Source organism: Psittacula echo (genome assembly GCF_963264785.1).
Source record: "Psittacula echo genome assembly, chromosome: 2".
Classification (NCBI taxonomy): domain Eukaryota; kingdom Metazoa; phylum Chordata; class Aves; order Psittaciformes; family Psittacidae; genus Psittacula; species Psittacula echo.
Window position 1 is genome coordinate 13,548,895 of NC_137737.1, and position 13,725 is coordinate 13,562,619.

At 42.8% G+C, this 13,725-nt stretch overlaps 1 protein-coding gene across 1 annotated transcript in view; it reads left to right on the plus strand.

Annotated features, from left to right (window-relative positions):
• Positions 1–13,725, plus strand: part of ITGA9 (integrin subunit alpha 9) — a gene marked incomplete at both ends in the record, with an annotated part of 216,486 nt that overhangs the window by 110,337 nt on the left and 92,424 nt on the right. The window contains one exon of the mRNA XM_080610922.1: positions 1,208–1,363. Coding sequence (XP_080467048.1) covers positions 1,208–1,363 — 156 coding nt within the window. The remainder of the gene's footprint in view (positions 1–1,207; positions 1,364–13,725) is intronic.

The window sequence follows — 13,725 nt, forward strand, 5'->3', positions numbered from 1 at the left end:
TTGTCTGACTTCAGAGATCTGTAGCCAATCAACGTATTAGAGAGAGCAAATACTTGCCTTCAAACAGATGGAATAGGGTGGTCAAAAAGCGAGTGCCCGTCTTTCCCACATCTGGAAGATGCAATTTAAATTGCATTGCATATCAATTACATGTTGTGGTTGGCAGACTGTGTTCAGAGAAGCTTGCTAACTGACGCAAGGCGAAGTTGAGTTTGCCCATTTGAAGATTTGTTGTGCTTATATATGGTATTTATTTATTCCCTCAATTTCATCTGTGCTGAATTCACACTAAGCTTTAAAGTAGCTAAAATTTGAGAGGAACGCTTGCCTGTGTAATGGTAGAGCATTTGCCACTTCAGTTTTCCCATAAATCGGACTTGGGAAGTCAGGACTGAACAGACCACAATGAGCATTTTATCCTCACACAGCAAACTGGATTTAGGTGTCACATGTGTGACAAATGGTACGAGTTTTGTGGCTTGGGCTCCAACAACAAGAAAAGGCAATCCTTTCATCCCATCAGACGCATAATGTGGCACCATTTAATACATCTGCTATGAAGCCTAGAATTTTCTCTATTTTTTCAGAGAAACTGAAAAAATTTCTTCTTTTATATACTGGAAGTGTAAATGTGCTGAGGGTGCGGGAGCTGTGAGTTTTGCTTTAGAAGCGTGCTGGAAGATGGCTTTTCTTGCCCCTGCATGTCTGTAAGCATGTATTATAGCCACATTGGTACCTTTACCCATCCATTCATTTCATTGATATTAGAAACCAACAAGGCAAGATGCAGTCTTCTTTTAATAAGTGGAGCACACTGGAGGCAACCTCAGTCAAAATCTAGGATTGAGAAACCCCAGAGATGAAGATGATTTGCTCTTTGCTTCTGTATTGTGGAGGACGAATGGAAACAATTATGAACTTACTTTATTTTTTAAGGAAATGTCTTGGGTTTATTAAAACTTAATTTATATGTGTGCCAAACATGCCACTGCTTCTGTGGAACCAAGAGTAGGTCTTCTTCTGACTTGTTTTGGAATAATGTGCTTATTCCTGTTTGGCACATACAAAAATAAAGGAGTAGAGAAGCCTGCTTCCTGTCTGCAGTGTTGAATAGAAAATTTTGCTGTAATTATAAGTTTAATAGTTGTACATAAAAGTCTGCTTGCCTATATGCATAGGTGAAATATCTGTTTGTTTTCTTTTACAGAAAAGAGTCAAAGATGTTATATCTCCAATTGTATTTGAAGCTGCATACAGCCTTGGGGAACATGTAATAGAAAGAGGAAAAGAGGACAAGGATCTGCCTGCTCTCAAGCCCATTCTCCGCTGGAAGAAAGGACAAAAGATAGCACAAAGGAACCAGGTTAGATTTGGATTGCGTTATTTCCCTGCAAGGCCTGTGGCTGAACTGACATCAGAAGTGGACATAAAAGGGGATTGCCAAGCTCTGGGTTGTTTGCACACAGTAGTCTTTTTGTACAGTCCTTACTGTGAGTGACATCAATGTTTCTCCATGATATAGTTTCTCCATGATATAGTAAAGACTCGTGCTGACAAAGTTAGACACTGCAAGATGAGGTCACATTCTTGTTTCAGGGTCTTTGTGCTGAGAAGATGGAGGGTGCTGAGGTGCTGGCACAGGTTGCCCAGAGAAGCTGTGGCTGCCCCATCCTTGGCAGCGTTTAAGGCCAGGTTGCACAGGGCTTGGAGCAGCCTGCTCTAGTGGAAGGTGTCCCTGCCCATGGCAGGGGGTTGGAACTGGATGAGCTTTAAGGCCCCTTCCAACCCAGGCTATTCTGTGAATAAAGGAAAGAGTGACATAAGTCCTGCTCCTTCTGGTTCTCTTCCTGTATGAGATTCTTGTGAAAGGCTTGTCCCTGGCCTTCTATAGGGGTTGAGCCTTCATTAGTGCCAGAGAGACAGGGCTGGCTCCAGAAGGGGATGTGGGAGTTTGCCCCTCTGTGTGAAGGGGGAACATCAAACAGAATAAAGGAAAACTTGCCTGGCCCGACTGCACTCTTTTCTTGAGGGTTCCTCAGATGCAGTCATGTGGTGGGGGAAACCCAGTCCTGCAGTTAATGCAGGACATGCTCTGCTAAAATAGGATGGTTTGTTTTGGAAAAAGTGAAGTGTAAGTGCAGCCATGTACTTATTAGGATCTCATTTTGTTCCAGTGCACAGCAGAAAACACTTTCGTCTTTAATTTTGGTGAGAGCAGAACTCCCTTAATGTTGAAACACTTCTCATTTAGAGAGTAAAGATTTGTTTTGTTTTTTTGTTCTTTCTTCCAAACTGTTCCCAAAGGAATTGAAGTGAATGTGATTATCCTGCCTGTCTTGTTTGTCTGTCTTGACCTCACTAGTATCTTTGGGAAATGCTGGCCAATTTTGGCAGGTTTTGACAGGAATGATCAAGACAGTGCTTCTGAAGGTATTAAACACCTTCAGGGTTCATGAAGCAGGTGAGGAGAGAGACCCTGTTAGTGACCTTTCTAAAGACTCCACTTCAAGCACAGTCCTTGCAGCTGCAGGACAATTCAACCTCCCACAGTGCCGGCACTGGAGCATCCAACTGTGAAGCTTGAGGCTCCATAGGGAAATCAGATTTCTGTGGCTTGCAAACTTCTTGTGTGTCAGAATTGCAGGGTAATTTGGGGCTGGAAGGGACCTTTGGAGATTCAGTTCCTTGCTCAAAGTGGAGCCAATTTACAAGTTAGATTGTGTTGCTCAGGGTTGCATCCAGTCAAGTTTATTTTCCAAAGCATGCTTACAGTTATGAGCTGGCACTGCTTGTGAATAGGAAACTTAAAAAACCTTGTGAAAAGACTGTCTGGAGTCTGAGGCTTTTAGCAGTGAATTGTTAGATCTGGTTTTTAACCCTGGGAAGTTCATGTCTGTTAAGTAATGATTGCATGATCGTCTGTAACATTATTTTCTGATCCTGCTTCCAAGGATATGTTACTGTGTTGAAACTGCAGGCCCCTGAATACTATTAAAAGAAAAAAAGTAACAAAAATGCTTAAAACAGATTTGCTTTGTCATATTACACAAGTATTTTGAACTGTGGCTATAATCCTTGTACTTAGAGACATGAGTTTTTATTCAAGTAAGGTTTATTTTCATAAATGTATGAATGAAAGATGCATCTAAGAAATAATTTTACAAAGAGGGATTGTGTGGCTGTTAACATATCTGAATTTTGTATTGCTGCAATGATATGATGGGAACTTGGGGAGAACTTTGGAATTTAGGCAGTGTGCTGAAAACTGAAGTGTTACATGAGCAAAACTGCTTGGATGCTTTACCACTGGGTTTAAACTCAAAGGTCTCATCTTGCCCTGCAGGCATAGCGTCGGATCAATATTTAAATACTTCAATGCTGACATTATACAGTAGAAACAAAGATACAGTGGGATTTTCCCTGACTTGGTTTCTTGTATAATTTGGATGAGACGGAGTGAGTTTAACAACCCCTTTCCATTTGCTTTCCAAATGTTGTTCACTTATCTTAGTCAGAAAAAGATTTTGACATGGGGTATGCCTGTAAGTGTGCTTGCACCTAAGGAAGTGGGAAGAGCTTTAGAGCTAGTGTAGCAGTCATGGTGACAAAGCCCTGACAGAGTAGCCTTAGAGCATGGTGGCAGGGTCCTCAAAGATCATTTTCATGAGAAAATCAGAACATAGTGGTTTTGGTAGACAAGAAACTTAACAAGAGCTGGCAGTGTGCATTCGCAGCCCAGAAACAAACCGTGTCCAGGGCTCCATCAAAAGGTGTGTAGCCAGCAGGTCAAAGGAGGTGATCCTGCCCCTCTACTCTGCTCTCGTGAGACCTCACTTGCAGTATTGTGTGCAGTTCTGGTGTCCTCAACATAAAAAGGACATGGAACTGTTGGAGCAAGTCCAGAGGAGGCCATGAGGATGATCAGGGGACTGGAGCACCTCCCGTATGAAGACAGGTTGAGAAAGTTGGGGCTGTTCAGCCTGGAGAAGAGAAGGCTGCATGGAGACCTCATAGCAGCCTTCCAGTATCTGAAGGGGGCCTACAAGGATGCTGGGGAAGGACTATTCATTAGGGACTGTAGTGACAGGACAAGGGGAAATGGGTTCAAACTTAAACAGGGGAAGTTTAGATTGGATATAAGGAAGAGGTTATTTACTGTAAGGGGGGTGAGGCACTGGAACAGATTGCCCAGAGAAGTAGTAAATGCTTCATCCTTGGAAGTGTTCAAGGCCAGGTTGGACAGAGCCTTGGGCAACAAGGTCTAGTGTGACCATGGCAGGGGGATTTGAACTACTTGATCTTAAGGTCCTTTCAAACCCTAACTATTCTATGAATCTTTCAGGATTCTTGTTATCTCATGAGATGAAATTGTTTTAAAAGGACAAGAGGAAAAGTAGGAAGCAAAGTTTATATAGTAAACGATTTACATTTTCAAAGAATCTAATGATTACATAGGGACCTTGCATTTTGGAAGTCCAAGGCAGTTTTAGTGGGCTCTTTTTTTCAGAAGATATAGCATGTATGAGAATACTATTAAGTAGAATGAAAGCTTAGTGTTAGTGCTAGCACTCAAATCTTTAAATATAGCTAGTCGTGTGTGATTTTCCAAAGCCCTAGATCCTATTGATCCAGCCAGAAAGTGACGTTTTGAAATCAGAAATGTTGCATCTGTTGCTTTGAGGCAGCATTAAGATACTGTTAAAAGGCTTCTAAAAAGTTCAGATGTCTGGTTTTTGTGAAGGACTGCAGAAGAATAAGCTGGAAGTAGAGAATAGCTGAAGAAATGGGAGGGAGGTCTGACTGGGCAGGAAAGGGGAAAAATTCTCTCTTTCAAGATCCTACTGCAGGTTTGCTAGACCCTCTTGAAAAGCCACACATCTTGCAAACATGTGGGCTTTAAAGTCACCTAGAAATGATTTTATTTAAGCTAAAGTGATGTTAAAGCTGAAGTGATCACTTTCTCTGTGATTTCAGTTTGTTTTTCATGAACCAGATGTTCCCTGCATGCACATGTGACTTTCCAACAGGAGTGGATGGCTTACACACAGGGAGGAAGGAAAGCCATCAAGAGGCCTCTTGATGTGAGAATTGAAGATTATGTTGAGCATATGATGTTCTTCATAGTGCTTTACCCTAATGCATTAAAGAGGCAGCTTGGAAATAGTGTTCATGGACACCCACCACCAAAAGTGACAGGTGCCTAATGACATAATCACAGAAAAGGATTTTATTGGATATTCATCCTGTAAATTGGCATTACATTGTATGTGAGAGAACAGTCTGATCAGGGACTAATCACTTGGACTACGGTAGTAAAAGGAGTGTGTGGATGTGGAGTAGTATTCAAAATGCTTTTATTTGTTGATCACCTTTATTTTAAAAGAATGCAGCTTTTACTGTAAGGCAGTGCAAAAATACTTGTATTTAAGAATAAACCAGGCCAAAACCAAACCTTGACTGAAGGAGCCTGCTTCTATTCCTAAATGAACTGTGCTTGAAACAATCAGCATATGAGAAATAATTGAACGTCTGATTGTTTTGAAGAAAAGGATCTTAACTGAAATTTCCTAATGAAAAAGCATGCAATTTTGAGACTTCATCTGTTGGCCTCTTTCACAAGCAAAGAGGCTCTAGTACTTCAGAATGAAGTAATAATGTAATTAAAGTGGCCTGAGGGACTATTTAGCACAGGATACAGTAACATAATTTCTCGTGGACTTAATTATTTTCTTGGTTCTTGTATGTGCTTACAAGAAGCGATGGTTGCTATAGCTTGGTATAATTTTTTTGTGGTAGCACAAGCAAATACTTAAGGGTTACGTGTATGTGTCTATTGATGGTGTCCTGGTTTAGCAGTAGCAGTAGCAGTCACTTTTTCTCCTTCTTAGTAGCTGTTGCAGCGCTGTGTTTTTGACTTTTGGCCTGGGACAGTACTGATAAAACCGATGTTTTCAGTTGCTGGTCAGAATGTTTAGTCTAACCAAGGACTTTGTGAGTCTCATGCTCTGCCAGGGAGGAGGGGAGGCCGGGAGGAAGCAGGGACAGGACACCTGACCCAAACTAACCAAAGAGGTATTCCATACCACAGCGCATCATGCCCAGGATGTAACTGAGAGTTACCTGGAAGGGCTGGATCATTGCGGGGTGGGGGTGAGGTACCAGTTGGTGAGCGGTTGTATTCTCTTCCCTTGTTATTTCCTTTATCATTATTACTATTAGTGGTAGCAGTAGTGATTTGTGTTATACCTTAGTTATTAAACTGTTCTTATCTCAACCCGTGGGAGTTGCATTCTTTCGATTCTCCTCCCCGTCCCTCCAGGAGGGGCAAGAAAGGGTGGGGGGGAAGTAGACTGTGTGGTTCTAATTTACGGCCTGGGCTTAAACCACGACAGATGGATGCCTCAGAAACTTGTACAATTGTTGGGTGGAGACTGGTTGTGTGGGGAAGACTACAGCTTTCCAAGTTGTAAGTGGTTAGCCAGCTCAGTTTTGCTCAAACAGAAAATCTCTGGTGGGTCGAGATTGGGTGGGGGGAAAAAAAGGTTTTACTTTTTGAGTGCATATTACAAACTCTAAAGCTTCCCACTCTGAGGATGACTTTCCATTAGCTTCTTTGTTGCCTCCCAAATCCAGTCGCTACCCCCATCCACTGGAAAAAACTAGTAAGTTTTCTTACTTCAAGGACATTAATGTATATTTAGAACTTGGTTTGGCGTAGTTCGTTGTGAGTGGTTTGTACTATAACATTTATTTTTGTATACACACTGTATAAATACATATCAACCAAGAAGGAGAGGGATCTCCTGCCAAATACAGTGGGGATTTGTTCCCTGTAGTATCGAGTAATGTATCTCGGAGCTTGAAATGTGGTATGCCAGAATTCTGCCTATTCTAAATACTGTAATAAAATCACCTGCTGTTATGTGGAAGGAGACACCATTTTGTTATAAAAAAATAGTCTCAGTAGATTTAATTGCGTCAGTGTCTTCAGGACTTCGTGAATGGTCTGCCATAAAACCGCTCGTGAGTTTTAAGAAGAGACAGAATGTGTTCAGGACATTCTGTTCCCAGCTGTGTCACTGACTCAGGTACAGTGCTGCACCTCCGGGTGGCTGACACTGCACATCACTTGGATAAGCTTCACCTTTTTAGAGCAGAGGGCTATTTCTTGGAAATAACTTGTGTCTGAAAAGCTGGTTAAGCATTTGCACATAAATTAGCTTAGTTGGCAGGTATGAGAAAGTATAGGAGGATTTTTATGGAGCTGACTTATGAACATCTTTAGTGATTTTCAGTTTGCTGCAAAAATAATTACATTCTTTATATCAAAACAAGCGCACACACACACTAACACAGTCTCATACTGAGGGTAAAGCAATTACAAGATCTGGGCAGGCTGAAATGTAGTGTCCATACACACAGCATGGTCTACATTTTGTCAGTGATGCCTTCTCCAGAACAGAGATCCCTGTGTGCCTGCTTGAGTCAGGTCACATCTCTGACAGCAAACTGAGCTGTGCCCACGGCATTTCTAGGCATTGGAGTGACATGTTTATCCTGGTAAGCTGCTGGAATGGCTCTTGGCACCCTTCTAGCCTGTGCCAACTACTGCAAACTATTCCCAGGCATGAGTCAGGAGTTAGGATGCTCCTGCCTTGGAGGGCAGGGCAGTTTAACTTACTGGTACACTGAAGCCTCAGCAACTGAGTATATTTGTCAGTAGCTGGATAGGTGTAAAATTTGAACCCAGGCACATAGGAAGTCTTTGGGAGACTGCAGGAGTCAGCCTAATGGCTGTTTTCCACATGAAACATCTTGCCACTAAATTATTTCCTACTTGGGCAGGGCAAGCTCCCAAATTATCTTCTGCATCCACTCTTGCAGAGATCCACTGTGTGCCACCCTTCCTGCTTAATTTCCATTGTTTTCCATTTGGTTGGAGTTGGATTGCTGAAAGTGATGATTTGCACTCCTCCCTCTTCCATCCCTTTGGTGGTGTCTGTCTGTAGCTCCAGACAAGTTTGATCAGAGCCGGTGCTGTACTGACGGGGCCTGAGCGCAGTTTGTGCCAGGAAATCTGGGAAGGACCCACCCAGAGCATGTTCACTGCTTGTACAATTGAATGGAAGTCAGTGCCTCTGATGGTGTGCATGTTTCTGTAGGCTTGTTCTTATGCAATGACAGGCTTCACCAGTAATTGTTCAACTTGTTCATATTGGCCTTTTCAAGCAATTGCTAGGGGAAGTCCCATGGGCAAGGCTGCTTGAAGGTAAAGGGGCCCAAGATAGTTGGTTGGCATTCAAGAATTGCTTATTCCAAGCTCAAGAGCTGAGCATCCCGACACGTAGGAAGTCAAGGAAGAGGGCCAGGAGACCTGCGTGGCTGAATAAGGAACTGCTGGGTATGCTCAAGTGGAAGAGCAGAGTTTATAGGTCATGGAAGGAGGGGCTGGCCACTCGGGAGGAATATAAGGCTGCTGCTAGAAGATGTAGGAAGGCAGCTAGGATGGCTAAGGCCTCCTTAGAATTAAATCTGGCCAGAGGGGTCAAGGACAACAGAAAGAGCTTTTTCAAATACATAGCTGATAAAACTAATACCAGAGGCAAGGTTGGCCCACTGGTGAATGGGATGGGTGCCCTGGTGACAGAAGATACTGAGATGGCAGAGTTATTGAATGCCTTCTTTGTGTCAGTCTACTCTGCCGGAGGCAGTCCTGAAGAACCCTGTACTCCTGAGACCTCAGATGAAGTCAGGTCACTGGAGCGGTTTGCCTTAGTCCATGAGGAATGGGTTAGGGACCAGTTGAGCAATCTGGACATCCATAAATCCATGGGTCCAGATGGGATGCACCCGCGGGTGTTGAGGGAACTGGCGGAAGTCATTGCTAGACCACTCTCCATCATCTTTACCAAGTCTTGGGAAACGGGAGAGGTGCCTGAGGACTGGAGGAAAGCAAATGTCACTCCAGTCTTCAAAAAAGGCAAGAAGGAGGACCCGGGTAACTATAGACCGGTCAGCCTCACCTCCATCCCTGGGAAAGTGATGGAACACCTTATCCTTGATGCCATCTTAAGGCATGTCAAGGATAAGAGGGTTATGAAGGGCAGTCAACATGGCTTTACCAAGGGGAAGTCATGCTTGACCAACCTCCTAGCCTTTTATGAGGAAATAACATTGTGGATGGATGATGGCAGAGCGGTGGATGTGGTCTACCTTGACTTCAGCAAAGCATTTGACACAGTCTCCCACAGCATCCTCATAGCTAAATTGAGGAAGTGTGGCCTGGACGATCAGGTAGTGAGATGGACTGCGAACTGGCTGAAGGACAGAAGCCAGAGAGTTGTAGTCTATGGGGCGGAGTCCAGTTGGAGGCCTGTATCTAGTGGAGTGCCTCAAGGGTCAGTATTGGGACCAGTATTATTTAATATATTCATCAATGATTTAGATGAGGGAATTGAGTGTACTGTCAGCAAGTTTGCTGATGACACTAAGCTGGGAGGAGTGGCTGACATGCCAGAAGGCTGTGCTGCCATCCAGCGGGACCTGGACAGGCTGGAGAGTTGGGCAGGGAGAAACTTGATGAAATATAACAAGGGAAAGTGTAGAGTCCTGCATCTGGGCAGGAACAACCCCAGGTTCCAGTATAGGTTGGGGAACGACCTGTTTGAGAGTAGTGTAGGGGAGAGGGACCTGGGGGTCCTAGTGGACAGCAGGATGACCATGAGCCAACACTGTGCCCTTGTGGCCAGGAAGGCCAATGGCATCCTGGGGTGTATTAGAAGGGGGGTGGTCAGTAGGTCGAGAGAGGTCCTCCTTCCCCTCTACTCGGCCCTGGTGAGACCGCATCTGGAATATTGTGTCCAGTTCTGGGCCCCTCAGTTCAAGAGGGACAGGGACCTGCTGGAGAGAGTCCAGCGCAGGGCGACAAAGATGATTAAGGGAGTGGAGCATCTCCCTTATGGGGAAAGGCTGAGGGAGCTGGGTCTCTATAGTTTGGAGAAGAGGAGACTGCGGGGGGACCTTATTAGTGTATATAAATATATAAAGGGGGAGTGTCATGAGGATGGAGCCAGGCTCTTCTCAATGGCAAACTATGATAAGACAAGGGGTAATGGGTATAAACTGGAACACAAGAGGTTCCACTTAAACTTGAGAAGAAACTTCTTCTCAGTGAGGGTGACAGAACACTGGAACAGGCTGCCCAGGGAGGTTGTGGAGTCTCCTTCTTTGGAGACATTCAAAACCCGCCTGGACACATTCCTGTGTAACCTTATCTAGGTGTTCCTGCTCTGGCAGGGGGATTGGACTAGATGATCTCTTGAGGTCCCTTCCAATCTCTAACATACTGTGATACTGTGATACTGTGATATTCCTGTTTAACAGTAGAGGAAAACCAGCATCAGTTCGCGAGACATGGTTTAATCCCCAGGTTTAATCTCATGGGCTTCCTAAAGAACAATAGCCAATATTATATGATAATGTACATGCACACAGATATATAGACCTTCATTTCTTGGCATATGTGCTAGAGGAGAGCCAGTCTATAGGGTGATCCTGTCTTACGGTGGTAAGATTGTGCCCCAGCTGGCAACTAAGCCACAAACAGCCACCCACTCCAACGACATTGGGATGGGGGAAGGAATTGGAAGGGTAAAAGTGAGAAAACTCATGAGTTGAGATAAAGACAGTTTAAAGGCAAAGCAAAAGCTGCACATGCCAGCAAAACAAAGCAAGGAATTGATTCACCCTAATTTAAAATCCTACTGGGTAATTTCTGCAGTTCAGTGTAACAGCATGCATTTAATTTCCAGACTACTTTGTGGATGGAGAATTGTAATTTTAAGTAAGAGGGAGTTCCTGCTTATGTGTGGAGCTATAAAAGAAAATGCTAATAGTCTTAAAAAACTACAGAGACAAGAGACAGACTTCAGGAAGCCAGGGTCCATTAGCTCTGTTCATATCTTTTCAGCAGTTATACGAAGGATCAGTAGAGCTTAATTGGAATGCCTAACATCTTGAGAGGAGATAATATGATAGTATTAGTTCATTCAGCTCAGAGTACCTCAGTGCTACAAAACCCCTGGCAGTTGAGAGTAGCATTCAGAAATACAAAATCACGGAGGTGCAGGTGGATTATAGGAGAGATCTTTCACGTATCCTTGGGGGTCTAAATGAGCTAAAAGTAGACATAAATGGCATATCTGATTATTTGAAGGCGGGTTTTTTTTGCATTTCCAGATGATGAAACAGCTGCCACATCTGTTTTTCATTTGTCATTGTTATTATGTCTTTGTATTTTTAATTATACAATTGTGTGCTGAGTAACAAAGGTTTTGACTCTTGTTTTAAAACATTTAAGTAAGAAAGCATCCTGAGTGAGAAAGATGCATCTTACACGGTTCTACTTTTAGTAGTAGAAATAAGGAGGTTTAGGGTAGAAAAGGTTCTCAAATGTCATTAAAGAACCCTCCTGAGATGATCTAATTGAATTCTTCTGTAGTCATCCGAAATAAATGGAAGGCCATTTAAGACAAGACAGGAAAATATATTGAGAGATGTGCTGCAGAAATCCATCCTATAATGGTATGGGGAGATGGGACAGTTAACCCGATAGGTCTTTCTCATCTATTGTTCTATGAATTTATAAGGCCTGAAGTCTTGTGCAATGAGAACACTATTTGGATGATCTGAACTGTTAATGATTTAAAAGAGAAAAAATTGCCTCAGCCTGAAAAATGAGTGAGTCAGACTAGAAATCGAATAGAGCTCTGAAAGGCTGGGGGCATATTTCTATTGCCACCAGTTGTAATTCTTCACCCCAGGGGAATATGAGGACAAAAGATTACTTTGTTAAATCCACTCACTGCTGTGAGGAATAACTAATACATATGTTTATTAATTCATGCTTGCTTTCAATAGCTAACAGGTTTCATGCCTGATCTTTTCTAAACAGCTGATTTCATTTGGGAGTTCCTGTTCCTCTTATATTTGAGTGTCTTCTTTTTAGCTTGGTGCTCTGGCCCAGTTTTTAACACTTATTGAAAGCAGGATGCAGATGGAATAGGGGAGGAATGATTGAATTTGGCCTTAGGTGGCTTGACAAATGGCAAGGTGCTAGTCATGAGCCATAGATCCCAAGTCTTCCACTCAATAAAGGGGATTAATTCCCGTGTAGCATTCCCCAGCTGGAAAAGTTCGACTTAAATGGTTGCAACCTTACTAGTGTACTAAAATAATTATTACTGGGCAGTTTCTGTTTTCTTACACTAATGCACTATAAATGAGCATCTCTTTTCTTTCCATGAAGACATGCTCTGATGGAGTCTACATGGAGCTGAAGGAGTTTGCTAGCTAAGCTTGGTCCGCTGCACCAGGCGGTACCAGCACAGTTCTTTGGTTTCAAAGTAAGATTCTGTTCAATGTTTCTCACTCCCCAGATATTCCTGACTTTGTCATCTGTTTGCTCCACCACTCAGTAGGGGTATTGTGGAAATCGTGTGTCCTCCTCATAGCCAGCACGTCTGATGAAATCCTGTAAAGTTTTCCATAATTTGCTTTTCTAGTGGGAATTTTAATCAACCATTTTGCATTTAGCTCTGCGGGATATATGAATGGATCGTTTCTATGAGTAGTATAGTGGAGCATAGGATTTCTGGGCAGAGTCAGTCATGACTTCTTTTTCTGTGGTCAATAGATTGGTAGGTAGTAGCTTTATTTTGCAGGCAACATGAAAATTTAAGGACAAAATAAATAAAGGTCTAAAATCAGGCTCCTGCATCTATGTTTAAGCTAAGCAATTTGTAAAGCTATAAACCAGGAAATAATTCCTAGAAAAGGCAGTAAGATTTGCTTACAGCTCAGCACTTTTAAAAGTTGCATCACATATCTTGGTTCCTAAGTAAGGACCCAGGAACCCAGCTTCACCAAGTAACATAGTAATAGCCATTTAGCATCAAGTTCTAAAAAATAAAGAATTATTAGACTAACAAGCCCCCTTATCCTGCATTCTTTAACTAGAATAGCTTCTGTGTTACTAGCACGATCTAATTGCCAAGTCATGCCTGTGCATACCATAGGATACGGTGACAATTTGCAGGAAATCAGTGTAGAGGTTGGTACACTATATTCTTAACCGAGATTATTTTCCATAACCTGAGTTATCGTTGTTGAAGTACATGATACAGTTTATGAAGTTAAAGGAACTTTTATAGACTGGTGTGTGAGGAAGTAGTTAAAGGCCTGATGCAGAGTGAATCACACAATGGTTGACCTGGGAAGGGACTTTTTTTTCTCTTCTTCTCTGTTTGTTGGATGATTTCCACTGTTTTCTGTTTTCTCTCTTTCCTGTTCTCTTTCCTACTCCCAGAAACGTAGATGTATTTAATCGTATATAGCCATTGAAAGAAAGTGAAGCAATTTAGCAAGCTAGGTTTGAAATCCCAGATCACCTTCCTCTGAGCAGAGAGCTTTGACCATTAGGCAGAAGCCAGGCTCCTTCTTGCTCGTTTTACCTCCTAGCAGCATTCCTTAGCAGTCCTCCATGAGCAAGAAGGAAAAGGAGAATGTCTTCACACCCAGTACTCAGCAGCTTTGTGCTTAGAATGCAGGATACTTCAGGATACAGAAACTAAGCATTCCTCCTCCTACTACTTCCTGAGGCAGGGGACTCTACATTTCCCCCTGGCCTTTACCACAGAACGTGGAATTTAATCCACTACCTCTCTT